Source organism: Lithobates pipiens, unplaced genomic scaffold, assembly GCF_037356315.1.
Source record: "Lithobates pipiens isolate NorthernLeopardFrog02 unplaced genomic scaffold, aLitPip1_a1.2 Scaffold_8, whole genome shotgun sequence".
NCBI classification, from domain to species: Eukaryota; Metazoa; Chordata; class Amphibia; order Anura; family Ranidae; genus Lithobates; species Lithobates pipiens.
Window position 1 is genome coordinate 549,928,063 of NW_027507903.1, and position 19,631 is coordinate 549,947,693.

At 41.4% G+C, this 19,631-nt stretch overlaps 1 protein-coding gene across 2 annotated transcripts in view; it reads left to right on the plus strand.

The window, feature by feature from the left end:
* Positions 1 to 18,020, plus strand: part of SLC39A14 (solute carrier family 39 member 14) — a 46,881-nt gene extending 28,861 nt beyond the window's left edge. For both annotated transcript variants that reach the window (XM_077469842.1, XM_077469841.1), the window contains exons 7-10: positions 4,709 to 4,885; positions 5,342 to 5,549; positions 11,630 to 11,814; positions 14,979 to 18,020. In XM_077469842.1, coding sequence (XP_077325968.1) covers positions 4,709 to 4,885; positions 5,342 to 5,549; positions 11,630 to 11,814; positions 14,979 to 15,125 — 717 coding nt within the window. In that variant the 3' untranslated portion in view covers positions 15,126 to 18,020. The remainder of the gene's footprint in view (positions 1 to 4,708; positions 4,886 to 5,341; positions 5,550 to 11,629; positions 11,815 to 14,978) is intronic.
* The last annotated feature ends 1,611 nt before the right edge of the window (positions 18,021 to 19,631 follow it).

Consider the following 19,631-nt stretch of genomic DNA (forward strand, 5'->3'; position numbering starts at 1 on the left):
TGTTTTAATGTAAGCATAGTCAGTCATGACTTGTAATATTTCATAAGTTAACAGAATTATATTGTAGTGTTGTCTTTGTACATGGAATGTGTGTATTTGTAAAGTTTTACATGTTGTATCTGAACCTGTGTGCCAGGAGTCAATGGTCATCAGAAGTTTCACTTTTGCTACCTTGTCATCTGGCTGCCCATGCACGCTCAGGTTTACAACCAGTTTGTATTCTCCTTTTGGACGTGTGTGTGTGTGTGTGTGTGTGTGTGTGTGTGTGTGTATATACAGTGGTGTGAAAAAGTGTTTGCCCCCTTCCTCATTTCCTGTTCCTTTGCATGTTTGTCACACTTAAGTGTTTTGGAACATCAAACCAATTTAAACAATAGTCAAGGACAACACAAGTAAACACAAAATGCAATTTGTAAATGAAGGTGTTTATTATTAAAGGTGAAAAAAAATCCAAACCATCATGGCCCTGTGTGAAAAAGTGATTGCCCCCTAAACCTAATAACTGGTTGGGCCACCCTTAGCAGCAACAACTGCAACCAAGCGTTTGCGATAACGTGCAATGAGGCTTTTACAGCGTCCTGGAGGAATTTTGGCCCACTCATCTTTGCAGAATTGTCCTAATTCAGTTACATTAGAGGGTTTTCGAGCATGAATGGCCTTTTTAAGGTCATACCACAACATCTCAATAGGATTCAGGTCAGGACTTTGGCTAGGCCACTCCAAAGTCTTCATTTTGTTTTTCTTCAGCCATTCGGTGGTGGACTTCCTGGTGTGTTTAGGATCATTGTCCTGCTGCAGAACCCAAGTTCGTTTCAGCTTGAGTACACGAACAGATGGTCGGACATTCTCCTTCAGGATCTCTTGGTAGACAGCAGAATTCATAGTTCCTTTTATCACGGCAAGTCTTCCAGGTCCTGAAGCAGCAAAACAGCCCCAGACCATCACACTACCACCACCATATTTTACTGTTGGTATAATGTTCTTTTTATGAAATGCAGTGTTCCTTCTACGCCAGATATACTTGGACACACACCTTCCAAAGAGTTCCACTTTTGTCTCATCGGTCCACAGAATGTTGTCCCAAAAGTCTTGGGGATCATCAAGATGTGTTGTGGAGAAATTGAGACGAGCTTTGATGTTCTTTTTGCTCAGCAGTGGTTTTCTCCTTGGAACTCTACCATGCAGGCCATTTTTGCCCAGTCTTTTCCTGATGGTGGAGGCATGAACGCTGACCTTAACTGAGGCAAGTGAGGCCTGCAGTTCCTTGGACGTTGTTGTGGGGTCTTTTGTGACCTCTTGGATGAGTCGTCGCTGCGCTCTTGGGGTAATTTTGGGCGGCCGGCCACTCCTGGGAAGGTTCACCACTGTTCCATGTCTTCGCCATTTGTGGATAATGGCTCTCACTGTGGTTCGCTGGATTCCCAAAGCTTTGGAAATGGCTTTATAACCCTTTCCAGATTGATAGATCTCAATTACTTTCTTTCTCAATTGTTCCTGAATTTCTTTGGGTCTCAGCATGATGTGTAGCTTTTAAGGATCTTCTGGTGGACCTTACTGTGTCAAGCAGCTCCTATTTAAGTGATGCCTTGATTGTGAACAGGTGTGGCAATAATCAGGCCTGGGTGTGGCTAGAGAAATTGAACTCAGGTGTGGACAACCACAGTTATAGTATGTTTTAACAAGGGGGCAATCACTTTTTCACACAGGGCCATGATGGTTTGGATTTTTTTTCACCTTTAATAAACACCTTCATTTACAAATTGCATTTTGTGTTTACTTGTGTTGTCCTTGACTATTGTTTAAATTGGTTTGATGTTCCGAAACACTTAGTGCTCATGCACACGGACGTTTTAAAAAACTGGCTGCAAAGCTAGCTCTGACGCCTGGAAAAATCTTAGTTAAAAACTTGATTTTTACAGCATTTTGCATTGGCGTTTTTGCGCGTTTTTTAGCGTTAGCGCTAAGTAGCGTTTTTTAAGAAACACATCTCTTGGCTATAGCACTCAGAAAACAAAGAAAATATGTTGCGCGTTTATGCGCGTTTTTGCGCGTTTTCCCGCGATTCGCGTTTTTACAGCTCTAGCTCCACGCCACGGAACGCACTGGTCCTGGGTTTTTTTTACAGCTTAAAAACGCCTATGCCATTTGCAGCTCAAAAACGCCTAGGTGGGCATGAAGCCATAGACTAACATGGACAGCCGTTTTTAAGCTGCAAAAAAAGCTCAAAAAAGCGGCTGTAAAAACGTCCGTGTGCATGAGGCCTTAAGTGTGATAAACATGCGAAGGAACAGGAAATGAGGAAGGGGGCAAACACTTTTTCACACCACTGTGTGTGTGTATGTGTGTGTATATATATATATATATTATATAAAAAATAGAAAATGGGTCAGAGCATGAGAACTCTACATCTTAAATGTACAGGATAATTCAGTCTCTTGGCCCACTTTTTACTTACAGTGCTCAATAGCTCAAGCTGATATTTACACAAAAGCTGATAAGCAGAGACGCACTCTCTATTATGCCATATTGGGCTACCCTAGGAGGTGAGGACTAATTTGACCATGGGAAATGCTGATCATACAAAGTGTGTACTTACCGGTAATAATAAAATAAAAATTATAATAATATTATTATTATTATTATTTTTTGGGGGGGGGGGGGGTGGGCTTCTATTATATTGTAATGTTATTGTGTGATTATGCTAGTCCTATGTACATTTCACTGTGCATACGCTGCCTTTTTCTTATGGTGATTTTTGGGATGGGCAGGTGTCTTGTCACCAAACAGTGACTTTTTTATAACCACCTTTTTTTACTTGTTAAGAAATGTACATCACATGCTCGGCTGCAGTCTGTACAACCTACGCCATTAATGTCTTATTCATGGTAAATCTCCCTGTTTTCTAAAAGCTTTTTTGTTTTTTGATGGCCCAGAACTTGCAAATGTGGGGGTGGGGACTGGAGTCAGTCCATACTGAAGTTTGGATCGTTTGCTGTTATTTGTACTCAACCTGCTTTGGGGGTTATGAGAACTTGGCTTGTAATTATTTTAAGAACTGCACACGTTCACCAAAGCTCTTACACAATACATAAGAATAGGACCTGTTATACTCTATGCAGCTGGCAATCTCTTATTTTCAGTGACCTCCCCTTTGATTTTTATTTATTTATTTATTTTTTTTATTCTTTAACTTGGAAACAGGTTCAGGTTTTTCCCTTTCCAGCCAAGCTACATTTGTAACCATTTAGTGATTGTCAAACAAGCTGATAAAACCGGGTACTAAATTAACCCCAAAACAGAATAGTACCCCTGCACTCTGTAAATGGTTGCCAAATTATCCTGCAACTGTTTCCAATAAATATTGTATCCAAAGACAGAGCTTCCTTTTTTTTTTTTTTTTTTTTTTGTTTCTCAGCCAGCAAAAATGAGCAGATTCCTAAATCCACAAAATTCCAAAGGATAGGGGAATCCTCCCTGCTGAGACATTGTACTCTGACAGTGGGACTCCTTCACTGTCAGAATACATTGATCAACGGCTGCAGCCAATGGGTAAGCATTCCTGCAAGCCCGTTCGACAGACGATCACTAGATCGACTACTTTCGATGCAGAGCGACCACATATGGATTGAAATTTGTCTGTTCCATGCTGAACAGGCTGAATTTTGATCCATCTATCACCAGCTTTACACAGCCAGTAACAATCAGACAATCTTTCCAGAGTCTAAAGAGATGGAAGACGCTAGTAGGGTAAAGCTACACACCAAAATACATCAATAAGAAAACGTATACCTTCCACTAGCTCTTGCTGTATGCCCTATTCAGTGGGAATAAGTCCTCTTTCTGGTCACTACAGACAGGTTCGTCACTTTTTGAGGACCACTTGCATTTCCCTAGTTTTCTTATGAGCTATTCCTTTTGAACTGTACCTGATAGTTTAGGGCCTGTTCATTTGCATAAAATGTTCCAGGTTAAATTCCAGAGTTTTCTTGAACTAAATCATAGAAGAATTTTGGCATTGTCTTTTGGAAGAACTGGCGACTCTTACTGCGGTGCCATCTGTATCTCTGGGTATACATGTCCACATTTTAAGGCTTCAGCAGAAGACATAGGAACAGGAGGTAAAAACTTTAACTATCAAAGTAATAAGGGCTTTGTATGTTTGGACTGTTGAGAGGGACTTTGAGTAGAGATTGGAGTCTAAAAACAAACCAAAATCCCCAGTTCACTTACTAGCCAGCAAGCCAAATTGACACTGTGTCAACAGTTCACATTAAAAATAAGGCATTTAGTTTGCACACATTTGCAAATGTATGCATAAGTTGTAGCGGCCACGTCATGGCACCCCAGTGTGCTGCAGTCCTAACTTTATATTTTTCAGCATCCCCCAAGTTGGAGCACATATGTATGTCTAGAGGGAGCCTTCTCCTCCTAAAGGTACAGGGATGCACTGGATACCCAGCAAAAGCACAATGACAGCGAAGGTACCCAGTTTCATCCCCTTTACCAATATGGCAACCACCCCACCCTATAACTGGCCTTTGCAGCAAGGAGCACATGGAAGGGCAAATGGGGTCTACCTTTAAAAATGATCTCTAAAAGCAATGATTCTTTAACTGCAGGTGCAGTATATTTTACAAAGCCAAAGTTTTTCCTATGGGTGTTACTAGGTGTTAACCTTCCTCTTCACTGTCTCCCCCCCTTTCTCCAGCATGGCCACAGTCACTACACGGCAGATGCCATGAAGCGTGATGCTGAAGAAGGAGTGACTGAGAAGCTGCAGAATGGAGACCTGGATCACATGATTCCTCCTCCGGGTGGCAGCGAATCTGACCTTCGACAACCTCTTGGTGATGAGAAAGTTGTGGTGGGGTCGTTGGCAGTACAGGTTGGTTACATGCATCACACGTCAGAATGTGTTTTACAATAGTCTATTTATGTAAACTGCTGGGAAACGACACAAGCTAAGGTATACCGTATTTTAAATGGTTTTATTTTGTAATTATCCATTAGAATTTCATTAGTGATATTACAATTAGCTGAAACCTAAAAATCAGACAGCTTGTCTTTTCCTTTTTTAAATACGAATTGGTTTTAATGCAAAAACCCATCTGTCAGTGGTACTCCTGGCATATTGGTTGCATTGTAGTCTTTAGTAATATATATTTCTATGTGACAGACTGCTGTAACTCAGTACACTAAGAAAATGAGTTGTGGACAGCAGTAAGTACATCTGAAAGCAGAGTTCTTGCGTCAGAATATCCAGCATAAGGTAATTTTTAGCAAATTTTCAGTTTTATAATAGAAACTTTATCTTTTTTTTTTTTTTTTTCCTCCTGCACAGGACCTCCCAGGTCAGCAGAGTTCTTGCTACTGGTTAAAGGGAATCCATTACTCTGACATTGGCACGCTGGCCTGGATGATCACACTCAGTGATGGGTTACACAACTTCATAGATGGACTGGCTATTGGAGCCTCGTTCACAGTGTCTGTCTTCCAGGGCATCAGCACGTCAATTGCTATCTTGTGTGAAGAGTTTCCACATGAACTCGGTATGGATAATTCCTTCAATTGCCTCAGTTAAAAGAAAATGTATGGTTGTCTGAGAGAGAAAGGGGGGGAAAAAATAAAACCCTCCAGAAGTAGAGGTTGGCTGAGTTTACACTGAGTATAGAAAAGAATCGCCCCCTTTTTTTAAATCGCATTTTGTTACTTTGCAGCCTGAAATGAAGACACGCAGTTTGTTTTATCCAGCTGTATTTACTCAGTACAACATAGAACATTCAAGTGAAAGATGCAACGCCAACATAATTTACATAGGTGAGGTTGGAAAAGGGCACAAGTCCTTCAAGTCCAACCTATGTGTTTGATTATATCAGTATTGCTTTAGATATCCCTGTATGTTGTGGCCATTTAGGTGCTCATCTAATAGTTTTTTTCTTAAACTATTGATGCACCCCCGCTGAAACCACCGCCTGTTGAAGGGAATTCCACATCCTTGCCGCTCTTGCAGTAAAGAACCCTCTATGCCAGGCTTTCTCAACCTTATAACCCTAGAGGAACCCCAAAAATAATTTTCATGTCTCGAGGAACCCTTACTAAAACCCAATCTTTAGAGCTCAATAGGAGCAATGCTCCTTATATTAGTGGTCAATAGGAAGAATGTCCCCCTTAAAGTGGTGGTCAGAATGCCACCCTCAAAGACAGCTAAAAAGATATTTGGTGTCATGCTGCTGGCTTTGCTAAGTGGTGCTGAACCTTGAACTCTATAGGCATCATCAAATAGGTGGTTCATCAGCCACAGCTCAAGGAACCCCTAGCAACCTCTGAAGGAACCCTGGTTGAGAATGGCTGCTCTACGCAGTCTAAAAGTTAAACCTCTTTTCTTCTAATCCTAATGAATGGCCACGTGTCTTATTAAACTCCATCGAAAGGTTTTATCCGCATTGTGGGGTCACCGGTATGGTTTTCATAAATTCAAATCAGATCTCCTTTCAAGCATCTCTTCTCCAGAGAGCATAAGTTCAGTCTTAGTCTTTTTGGTCTATTACCTTTCTCTGTACTCGCCCCATTTACAGTACATCCTTCCTGAGGACTGGTGCCCAGAACTGGGTGGCATATTCTAGGTGCAGCCGGACCAGAGTTTTGTAGAATGGGAGAATTCTTGCTATATCCTGGAGTTAATCCCCTTATTAATGCATGCCAATATTATGTTTGCTTTGTTAGCAGCAGCTTGGCATTGCATGCCATTGCTGAGCCCATCGTCTACTAGGACCCCCAGGTCCTTTTTCCATTTGAGATTCCCTCAGAGGTTCTCCCCCCCCCCCCCCCCCCAGTGAGTAGATTGCATTCGTGGTTTTTGACACTCCAATGCATTATTTTAAATTTTTCCAAATTAAACCTCATTTGCCATGTAGTTGCCTACCCCATTACTTTGTTCAGATCGTTCGTCCTCAACTACAGAGATTGAACTGTTTACCCGATCCTCCGGGTCATTTATGAACAAATGAACTAGGATTGGTCCCAGCACAGAACCCTGGGGGACCCCACTTTCCACCCCTGACCATTCAGAGTACTCTCCATTTATAGCCACCCTCTGAACTTGCCCTTGTACCCAGTGCAATCCATGTACTCACCCTATGGTCCATGCCAACGGACCTTACTTTATACAGTAATGGGGTGTACTGGCTAATGCCCTGATTTAATATGCTCTTAAAGCAAACTCCTCTCTCCTTCCGTGTTCTTTGTTTTTAAGATTTTATCCCAATTAATATCTTCTTGCAAGGTTCGTAGTTTAGGGAAGTTGACTCTTTTGAAATTCAATGTCTTTGTATTCCTTTGTTGCCTATTTGTCTAATTTTATACTGAAGATAATTGACCTGTGATTGCAGTTTCCTAAATTGCCCCTTATTTTCACATCTGTGCTCAGGTCTGTATTGGTAATCAGTAGGGCTAGTAACGCTTTGTTTCTAGTTGGTGCATCTACCATCTAACCCATGAAATTGTCCTGCAAGATATTTAGGAACCGGCAAGCCTTAGATTAATGTGCAGTTCCTTCTGTCCAGTCTGTCTGGATAATTAAGATCCCCCATTATGATGACGCGTCCCATCCTTGCTTCTGATCCAAATTGTGATAGAAGGTCCATCTCCCCCCTCCATGTTGGGGGGGGGGGGGGGGGTGCTATAGCATACTCCCAGTTTTATTTTTCCCCATAGTTTCATCTCTTTGGAGCTCTACCCATAAGGATGCCACCTTCTTCCTAGCTCCCTTAGTGATGTCCTCTCACATTCACTTGTATATTATTGCTATACAGGCATACCCCCTCCCTTTTTTACCCTCTATCCCTGCGATAACGGGAATACCCTTGAATGGTTGCCAGCCAATCCTGAGAGCTGTTGAACCGAGTCTCTGAAATTCCCACAAAAGACAAAACATGTCAGAAAAAAAAATTCAAAAACAGAATCACGGAGTTGGAAAAAGCCCCTGCCGCGATCCCTGCACACTACTTCAACCGGCAACATTGCTACAGGAGTTATTTCCGGGTATCGCGGGCTCCGTCGCTGTGATTGGCTGGAACCATGATGACGTTGCTGATGCATGGGATATATTCTAAACCGTGCAGGTTTAGGACATATCCAGGGTCGCTACAGGTAAACCTTATTATAGGCTTACCTGTAGTGTAATAGTGGATTGTAAGGATTTACAACCGCTTTAAACCCCATTGAAAATCTGTAGAATTACTTGAAGACTGCATTCCACAAACAGTCACCATCACATTTAACTGAACTTGAGCAGTTCTGGAAAGAATGAGCAAATATTGCAAAGTCTAGGTGTGCAAAGGCACACAAGGGGGTGATCCTTTTTTCAAACTCGTTTTTTGAATGTTTTTATTTTTTTTCTGACGTTTTTGGTGTTCTATCTTTCATTTGGATGTCATAAGTTGCGTTGAGTAAGTACAGCTGGATAACACAAAAACTGTGTCTGTCTTCATTTCAGGCAAATGAGATTATTTTAAAGGGGGGTAATTATTTTCTATACCCTCTGTAGGTTGGTACATGCACCTCCTCCTCCAATCCATGGATCTGCATCTAATGCATATCTGACAAAGTTTTGATTCTTTGTTTGGGGATTATGCCAAATGTCAGAGGGGGAAAATCCTGACATCTGCGTAAAGAGTAGAGCGCGCCAACACTACATGTCTATTGACATTTGCAGATTGGAGGATTGTGGACATGGAGGTGTGATAATCAACTTCTGCTTTCTTTTCCTCCGACCCTTTTCTGGATTTATTTTGTACAGTCACTGTATGCTTGTTGTGGTGAAGCATTAGGTGTCTGTTTATAAGGTAGTGTCGTTGTTTTGTATTGTTGTATGGTGATCATGCATTGGTCAAGTTCTGTTAAAGATGTACTGTCCTGTGTCTTTTAGAGCAGTCTAACATTCCCTAAACGGCCACATGTAATCTTCAGTATATGTAATGCTAGAGAGGACTGCCGACATACTTGAGAGAGAAAAAAAATTGGCAAAACAGTTGGGCAAGAGAGAACCTAAGAGTGGTTACTTTAAGGGCCGGTTCACACTGCGAGGCGAGGCGACACGGCTCGCCTCGCCTCGCTCCCGCAAGTCGCCCCCATTCAGTACTATGGAACCGTTCTGAGAGGAGCGACTCGAGTCGCTCCGACTCAGAAAAAAGGTTCCTGTACTACTTCGGGGCGACTTCGGGGGCGACTTGCATTGACTTCTATGCAGAAGTCCTCTGCAAGTCGCCGCTGACCCCCCCTGCAAGTCGCGGCGAGGAAGTCGGAGACGCCTCGCCGCGGCTCGCAGTGTGAACCGGCCCTTAGGTTCACACAGCATTGACTAAAGGCCTTATTTACCAAATGCTGTACAAAAAATGCATTAAAAAAAAATGTGTGTGTAAAATAGCAGCAGCTGCTCACACCAAAGTCACATCATTCATACCCCTGTGGCATTGGGGAGATTAATCTCAAGCAGTCAAACTGTATTTTAGGCCATGGCACCCCCGTGTGGTTCTGGGATTTTTGCACACCGTTCTTGTGATCATTTTGACCCCACAGGGTGAGATCTTGCGTGGAGCCCCAGATCGAGGGAGATTATCAGTGGTCTTGTATGTCTTCCATTTTCTAACTATTTCTCCCACAGTTAATTTCTTCACACTAAGCTGCTTGCCTATTGCAGATTCAGTCTTTCCAGCCTGGTGCAGGTCTACAATTTTGTTTCTGGTGTCCTTAGACAGCTCTTTTGGTCTTCACCATAGTGGAGTTTAGAGTGTGAGGCCGCGTACACACGCGGGGACTGTTCGCCCAACTTTGTTCGTCAAACAGTTTGAGCGGACAGTCCGCTCAAAATTAGCATGGACGGACTTGGCCACACACGACGAACGAACAGTCCGCTGAAACTTGCACGATGACGTGAACGGCACGTACGACGGGACTAGAAATACGACGTCCTATACACTGCAATGCAACCTTCGCCGTGTAAATCCTTTCTGAGCATGCGCGGAACTTAGTTTGACGAACAAGCCTACACACGGGCGGACTGTCCGCTCAAACCAAGTTTCAGCGGACAGTTTTACGGAATTTCCGAAAAACTTTGTTCGTCAGACTGTCCGCTGAAACTGTCCGCTGAAGCCCACACACGAGCGGACTGCCCGCCGAAACACTGTTCAGCGGACAAAGTTGGGCGAACAGTCCCGGCGTGTGTACGCGGCCTGACTGTTTGTTTGAGGTTGTGGACAGGTGTCTTTTATACTGATAACAAGTTCAAACAGGTGCCATTAATACAGGTAATGAGTGGAAGACAGAGGAGCCTCTTAAGGCTGGGTTCACACTGGAGCGATGCGGGAACGCCGCGAATCCGCGGCGTTTTCCCGCATCGCATGCCTCCCGCCGGCAGTTCACACTGCCCTATGCGGACTGCTGGGAGTGTCAGTGAAATCTTAATGACACCCCCAGATCAGTTTGCATATCGCAGTGCGATCTGCAGACTCGCACAGGAATCAGATCGCATGGTGTGAACACCCATGCGATCCGATTCTGCTGCGGACCAAAAAAAGGGTCCTGTGCGAGTTTGCGGCGGGTGCGATGCGAAATCAGCCATACTATCTGTATGGCTGAACTCACATCGCACAGAGATCGGATGTGATTTGCACTGCAGTGCGGTGCGAATCACATCCGGGTCTCCCAGCCGCAGCAGTGTGAACCCAGCCTAAAGAAGATGCAGGTCTGTGAGAGCCAGAAAACTTGCTTGTTTGTAGGTGACCAAATACTTATTTTCCACCATAATTTGCAAATATATTCTTTAAAAAATATTATAATATATTATATATAATATGACAGACAGTGATTGTCTGGATTTGTTTCCACGTTTTGTCTCTCATAGTTGGGGTATACCTATGATGACAATTACAGGCCTCGCCTCTTTTTTTAAGTGGGAGAACTTGCACAAGTGGTGGCTGACTAAATACTTTTTTGCCCCACTGTACATACTTGTGAACAGGAGACTGGATCTACTACAGTTTTGGTTGTATACTGAAGATATCCTGCAAAAGATGTTAAGAGACTAAGGACCTGTTACGTGAGGATAGTAAAAAACCTTCTGCCATAACAAATCTGTGCTCCAACTCCCACTACATACTGCTTGAGTATGAGGGCCAACAAGTACCAAGGGGTTGAACATTGGGCACTGGGGCTCTAGAATAATTACTGTGATCATATAATGTTCAGTGGTGAGCTCATGGAAGGAGGTGTACTTTTGTACATTGTGATTATATAATTTTATTATTTTCAGAGGTGAAGACCTTCTGGAATGTATATAATCAATTATGTTTGTTCTGTGACAGCATTACATATAATCAAAATATATAATTAGTGTGGTATGGTGTAATTGCACCATGTTCAGCAGCTGACCTTTTTTTTTTTTTTTTTTTTTTATCTAATGACACAAAGAACGTGATAAAACCATTTCCTTCATAAGCCTGCTGTAAACTTGAGAAACTTTTTTTTTTTTTTATCTCCACAATGTTCTTCAGAACTAAAGTTCATTGTTCGTTGATTTTGTTTCCCATCAGAATGTGTTAATTTACAGTAATCTTTTGTGTTTTCGTTGCAGGTGATTTCGTCATACTCCTAAATGCCGGAATGAGCATTCCCCAGGCTCTTTTCTTTAACTTCCTGTCTGCCTGCTGCTGCTATTTAGGCTTGGGTTTTGGAATCCTAGCTGGCAGTCACTTCTCTTCCAACTGGATCTTTGGCTTGGCTGGAGGGATGTTCCTGTACATTGCACTTGCTGACATGGTGAGCACAAACAAGCGGTGACCTTGTCCTGTCCCATTAGGTGCCACGGAAGACCCAATTTTCCAAGAAATGTTTTGATGAATAAATAAGTATGCAGCCAAACTTTAATTTTTATCTTTTAGTTATTGGGCACCTTCCTGGAATATATTTAGTCACAACTGATAATGATTTTTTTTATTTATTTTTTTTTCTTGCGCCCCTGACGGAACAACTATTCACTTTTAACTAAAATTTTAATATACATTTTTTTTTTTTTTCCGTATTTTATATAACCTCACTAAGACCCCTGGTGCCTTACATGTGGCCGGTGAGCTATTGGGCAATCTGAGTGGCAGCTGGGTGCCAGGCTCTGTGTCCTCACACTGAAAGAGGCTGTACTGTGAGGCAAAATTATCTCTGCCCACAGAACAAGTAAAGTCCCGGCCTGGTGGAGAGAGAGGGCAGGTTGGGGGAATGTGATTGGGTAACGTTCACTACCATTACCTTCAATTGGGAGGAGGGGGTGGGGTTAACTTTCATTGCTACTGGCCACTAATGCAGGGGGGGGGGGGGTTAAATTTCACTGCAGTCGCCACCAATGCATAGGGGATGGGGAGGAAGGTTTAATAGTACTGACACCAATAATGGAGGGTTATTGTGTTTACCAACACCAATGCTGGGGGCCTTAGGCCTACAACACAAGCGTTTGTGTGCACATACCTTGGGGAAATAACTCACTGGGCCACTTCCCAAGCTTTTATAGCCTCCTCAGCCTGCACCACTGGCATAAACCTCCTAGTGATAGTCAAAGGGACACAAAGGCTCAATAGTACAAGACTTGCTACAGCACCATAACTACTGCCCTGAGTGCCAGTGGCAGCAGTAGAGAGCTGCAGCAATCCTAAATGTAGTGGAGAAACCAAATGAGAAACTAAAAATTGTCACAAGCAAACTACTACCCAAGAGAGCTAAATTTACTAGACATCACTGAATGCTGGGGGGTTATTATCGTGTCACCTTCATATTTAGCAAAATCTGCTCCCAGATGACTATATAAAGATATCTCTAGTCCCATGATCCATCAGGTACTTTCCCTGCTCTCATCCTGCATAAACTGTATCGGGATTCAAACTATAGTGGTGCTTTCCTATAGTAAAGAAAAGGGGAAATGTTGGCTTTAGCCATTCAACTTTCTCCTTTTTAAATGATTGTATTTTATCCATCTGTGCATAGGATAAATTGTTACTTTGTGCATGAAACTCATTCAACTTCTTTTTTTTTTTTTTTTTTTTTTTTATGTATCTATATAAATCCTACTGTCTAGGACAAATTGTTACTTTGCATGTGAAACCAACAAATAGTTTAATTTTAAGATAATGTTTTTTGGGGCTCAGTCATAACATGAAACGATTTCATCAAAAAAAAAAAAAAATCTTGGCCTTCTTGTGCACACAGCTCCACCTACAGGCTGATTTGAGGTATTTCAGAACTTCCTGTGGAAATTCTATGAATAATCTGTTTTACAAAGAGAACCATTCAGTCCCCTCTTGAAAGCCATGGCTCTTATAGTGATTTACAGTTTAAACACCCCACATTTAGGTCTCTGCAGGTTATGGCCTGAGGGAAAACAATGTGGCTATTTATTATTTAGACATAAGCTACAGCAAAGCAAAAAATGAGGTGATACTCTTCAAAAGCAATCAGGTTTCCAGGTCTGACTCATAATGTAGCTTGGATACTGAGACTATGATGAGGTGTGTGTGTGTGTGTGTGTGTGTGTGTGTGTGTGTGTGGTGGTTTTTTTTTTTTTTTTTTTGTTTGTTTTTTTTTTTGCTTTGCACCAGATGTGCCCTTGTGCTTTTTCCAGTGCAAGCAAAATTCAGACCTGAGACATGTCATTGTTTTGTAGTAGAAATACTCTTACAGGTACACTGTGCCTCTGCTGTATTGTTAGTGTAGTAGTCTGTTTTTTTGTTTTTTGTTTTTTCATTTCCAATCAATAAAATATGTTCCCTCTTTAAAAAAAAAAATAATAATAATTTTCACTCCTTTTAAGAGCAAAGAGAGAAAAGGGGAAGGTATGTGTAGCTAGAGATAACAGGATCTGTTTATTACTTTGCTCTGTGTGACCATGTGCATGGTAATACTTAATTTACTGATACCTGTGCAGGGGCTTTCTGGCAGCAGGATCCTGCTTTGGAAAAAAAAAAAAATGCACCTTACGGTCAGTAAAGGTTTCCATTTTTAACCATGCATTTGAATACATAAACTTACAAATCCATAAAATTTTTCTTCCAATCACTAGCTCAAATTTACTTGTTTAGATGTTTACATGCATAAAATAATGATCATGGACTTATCCATTTTGATTTCACAGTTCCTTACACTGATTAATTTTACCAATGTAGGTGAATATCTGTGCATAAAATACAATATAACATTTCAGAAAAAAACCAAGATCCAATTCGTGGATCAGAATGTAGCATCTAAGTTTGTGTGCATGAGCCCTAAAATAAGCCTCAAAGTTCACAGCAGAAGCTCTGAGATCGTTGTCCTTTTGACAGCCTTTAAATTTCTGCTGCAAGAGCTCCGAGAGGAGAGCTTGGCTATTAAGTCACTGCTGAGAGGGGTTAGCAGGAATTGCCGAGCTGCTAAGAGAATGACGTGACTGTAGTAGTCCTGTAGTGTGTATGGAAGAGTAAATAATAGAAAATGGCAGTTGCATAGTTTTTGTAAATTTGCATAAACTGCATACTCTGTTGGGCTACACCTTCTATATGTCCATTCCCAGCCTGCTACTGGGATTTAATCATAACTGAAGGTAGTGTGTAAAATATAAATTAAATGTAAAGGGGGAAAAAAATGTTATAGATGGATTGATCTCTCCCCCTTTGGATAAAATTCTTTACACTTACTGTTGTGGTTTTGGATCAGGAAGTGAAGGGATACAAATGGCTAAGAAAGCTGACGGGATTTATAATCCTCCCTTGTGCTATCCAACATGGGGGGGGTCCTATAGTTTTAAGAAAAATGTTTGTACCCTTAATTTTATAAAGAAAAATTGATTAGCGCAATAGTGGAATATAACTTATACTCCATTTCTTGAGATTAGCTTCCTGTTTGATATAGAAATCAATGTCGACCTGTTAGAATCCATCTTGATTGCTCTTTTGTGTCTTTTCTAGTTCCCTGAGATGAATGAAGTAAGTAAGGAGGATGAAGAAGGAGATCGACCGCTCACTCCTTTTCTTATACAGAACGCTGGCCTTCTCACTGGCTTCTCCATTATGTTGCTGCTTACAACATTCTCTGGCCAGATTCAGCTGGGATAGCCTGGGTGACAGAGGCCGACAAGTCCTTGATTTGACATCCTTCATTTTATTTCAAGGGCAGAAGAATGATGACCTAAATGTGACCAAAGGGAGAGGGATGTTTATGGCAACATTCGTTTCTCATGTGTATGGAGGGAAAGCACCAGATATTGGCGTATGGTGATACAGCGTACTCCACTTCATAGAGCGGAAACCTTTTTAGAATTTATAGGTTAGTCTAGCCATCATGCCTATGAAGATTCTGCAGGGGACAACAGACCTACCAGTTCCGTGTCACATTATGGCATGTAGAGGAAATCATGTTTCTGATTTTGGACATAATGTATTGATGATTTGCAGCTCTTGCCAGCCTGATAACTTGCCGATTTTCTCCACCCAGCATGTCATCACCTGCGTCAATCGCCCGCTCTCCAGTTGCAACAGTCTCTGTAATGGAGATGACACTGTATTTCAAAGACTGTTTTTAGAGAGTTTATCATATTGATAAGTGGTTTATATTCCTCCAATATATGGACCAAATCAACGAAACAAAATTTGGGGTAAATATTTTTTTCCCCCCCTCTAAGGCAAATTATCTCATCTCCCATCCGGACTGTGCTGAATAGTACTTCATAATTTTTTTCATAATCCGTTCCGTTACCGTTTACCTGGCAATGTATTTGCATTGGTTTCCCGCTGATAAGCTGACCAAGAGGTACCAAGCCTTGGCCGAGGACGGCTGTCCAATACTGACCAGCCCCCTGGTTCCTCCTTGCTGCTGCTTCCTTGACACCCAATAGTGTTTTGATTTATCTTGAACAAGAGAGGAAGAGAAACCGAGAAGCTGATCTGTATGTGTGATACACTAACTAGTGCAATAATCCCAGATGGCAATAGAACTCTTGAATAGCACACCTATTCATGTCCGAGTCCAGCATTGGCTTTGATTTGCACACTGACACTGTGCTTGTGCACGTGTGTGACTTTATATATTTAATGTCTGTGGGAATAGTACAAGCCCAGAATTAGAACTCTAGATAATGCTAGAATAGCACAGCTAAAGAATGTAGAATGGATATGTGTTTTTGTTGTTAAAGTAGCATAGTCCAGGTGCTCCCCTCTTTTACTGCCACTCTTCCCTTAGGTGAGCTCAATTTCCTAAAGAGGAACTCCAGGAACTAGTATTTTCATTTAAAATATAGCGGTGACACCGTGAACTTGCTAGGTTTAGCCAGGGAATTCCTATCTATTTCAGAACATAGAAAAACTGTTAGTACAGTGTCTGAACATTTTAAGACTAACCTTAACTGCCTATTATAATTTTCTCTCATTCTACCCTCGGGCGGAATGAAAGCAATCCATGTATTCCCCCATCGATGTAAACAGCATCGATGGAGGAATCTCCCCAGCCAGCTATTGTATTCTGACTGCTGCTACACTCATAGCTGTCAATATGTCCAAAAGTAACTGCTTCCAATTGGTTGCAGTCACTATTTGACTGAGAATTTTTTACCTGACTCCTTTTTCAAGAGCCAGGTGGTGCCGACAGGTAATTTAACAAACTTTTCTTCTGAAGAGCACTTCACCATCATATCCATTCCCTCCCTCACGACCCTCTTTGCTACCACTTGAAAATTTGGGTGGGGGGGGGGTTCTTACACATGCTGTAGAGCTGCCAGTTATAGTATAGGGGCACTTTATTTGCCTGCAATGTTCTGTGTGCATGCACAGAAAACTCCATGTATGCACAGATGTAAAGCACACTGCATTCTGGGATAGCTGTGCAAATGTACAGTGGGGCTCAGCCTAGGCCAAAAAGCAGGAAGTGCAGCACAAACACCCAAAGGTACACATTTAATCATTTATTTAATTTTTTTCGCCCCACGCCCCTTTTCTTTTTATTTATTTTTAATTTTTTTAAGGGGGTCAAAAAAGAAAAAAGTTATGCTTTAAAGAGGAATGCTGGTCAAAATGTAATTTATACTCTGGTAACTGCTTTTGCTACCACCAGAGCCTGTTTTTGACCATGTGAACAATACTGTACACATAGGTGTGTGTTTTCCTAGCCTGGACTATGTGTAGGCTGACCAAAAATGTTCACCACCTCCTATCCTCCCTCCCTTATGAATTATGACACTTTTTTTACCTGCAGATAAAAAAAAGTGTCTGTCAATTTTGGAAGCAACTACAGATGGTCCCTATTGTAGGACATGGGGTGTTTTAGGTTTAATCAGGTTTTTATCATGGTCTGTATCCCTGCTATGTAGATTCACCCTTTCAATTTGTCTTTGTGGCCACTGAGACTGAAAGTAATCCAACCTTTGGAGTTGTCACAAGGTCAGAAAAAAAAGTGGATACATCTTCCAGTAAGGTCACTTGTTTTAGTACCAACAATTTAAAAGGAGATTTCCTTTTACTTCCAGTTGTGTATACACAACAGGAAATAAAATGTGGGACAGAGATGGATTTAAAAAAAAAAATGGATACAGTTTACTTATACTTTATTACAATACAAAATATTATATAGTATATGACTACATTTAAAATTCTTAGATTTTTCCTGGAGATCTTTTTTATGAAAAGCATATTTTAAATGAGAGGGAGAATCTTCCCATCCGACAAAAGATAAAGTTTAAGGTGCCCTACTTTTTTTTTTTTTTTTTTTTTTTTTTTTTTTGTCACTCCCTCCCCCGAGTAACACAACATTGCAGTGTGGTTAATCTGGGTCTTTGTGGTCTATATTGGTGTTTACATGGGAATCCAGGTTCCAGTAGAAGTTGGAACTTGGTACAGAGCAATGCCCCCATCCCCTGTCTCCCCTGTGGCAGTAAAATAACGGAGCACTATGCATTGGATTCTCTTCTTCCTCTGAAACTCCCATCTCAGGTTCTGATAATAAAAACTTTTAAAAACCGATGCTTTGTGGTGTTTTTGAGCCATCATGCTGTGAACGGATGTGCAGGTGTACACAACGACTATCGACACATTACTAGACCGACTTCTGTTCAACCACAGTGGCCACAGGCCCTACTGAACCCTCTGAATTTCCATCCATGTGTGGCCATCCTAAGTTTGCATACAGAGACAAAGTGCCTGCTCTGTACAATGTGTAGCAGGTGGCCTGTTTGCCTCCACAACCTCCTCCGTACCCATCATTGGTTGCGAAGTGTGCCGTTGGCTTCATAACCGACATCCTCCTAGCAACCAATGATGCTAACAGTGGGCGGAGCCTGATGGGGAAACTGCGACACTAATTCCCCATCAGCTCTGCCCTCTTTGCTCACTGACTGCTGTCAAAGTCCATGGCCAATAGCAGGTTGTTTATTGCCCACAGATTTGCTCTCCTGCTCAGACATTTGTCTTGTGTGCCACTTATGATTAGAAACATTTTTGAATAAAATTCTACTAGTGTATAGCCAGCCTTAAGCCCCATACACACTATCAGATTTTCTGCAGATTTTTTTTTTTTTTCCTTCAGATTTACCAAAACCATGTAGTAGGAGGGCCTGTCTGATTGCATACACATTGAAACTCCTAAGGTTTGACCTCCATATTATATGGTTTTGGTAAATATGAAGGAAAGAATCGGCAGAAAATCTGATAGTGTGTGTATGGGGCTTTAGAGTTGTGTGTTTGTTTATTTATTTATTTTTTTTGTTTTTTTGGTTCTATTTTCCCCCATTCACACTAATTGAGGCGATGGAAGAATCTTCCCCACTGAAACACTGTCTGCTGCTGTCAGAATACACAGACCAGTGGTTTCAGATGCTGATCAAGGAAATTTTCCAACATTTGATCAAATTAATGAGTTCTTGCAAGCAGGGATGGCCACACTGACTGGACTTCGGCCCAGCTTTCTGGTTGGTTGGTTCACACCTATGCGTGTGGCTGCAGGTGTGGGAATCTCAGCGATTTTTGCACCTACTACCACCTGAAGTGAAAATGTGGTGCTGTGAGAACGTGTGGGGCTGCCATTCATTCTGAAGGGTAAGCCCAGGCATGTAAAAATGCACTGCGTTTGCAGGTGCAGAAATTGCATGTTGACCATGTGATTTTTTTCTGTGGGCTGCATGCACTTTTTTCTTATGCATGAAATGGAAGGTACAGAAGACCTTTTTTTTATTTTATAAGAATTTTGTTGAAAAATGTTAATTCTCTAATAGTGGGGTTAAATTGATCTTTTTTTTTTTTTCTTTACACACTAGTTACAAAAATTTGAAGGAGCAGGATGGAAATTTTCTGGGAACAAAATAATTTCTAACTGTGAATGTAGTTTACATTTGCACATCTAGGATTCTATTCAAATGTCTTTTGAACTAAATCTGTTGACTCAGTGATGGCAAGAAAGAATGTTCTGACAAAGATTTTTCACTCATTCAATATGAATGGTCAACTTAAAATCTAAGCATGTATGGTCAAAATTTTAAATCCTAATTTCCACATTGTATTTCAATTATTTCTAATCTACTTCTATTAATCTGAACAATTTAGAAATCTGTAAGCTTGAAGATCCCCACACATTTACTT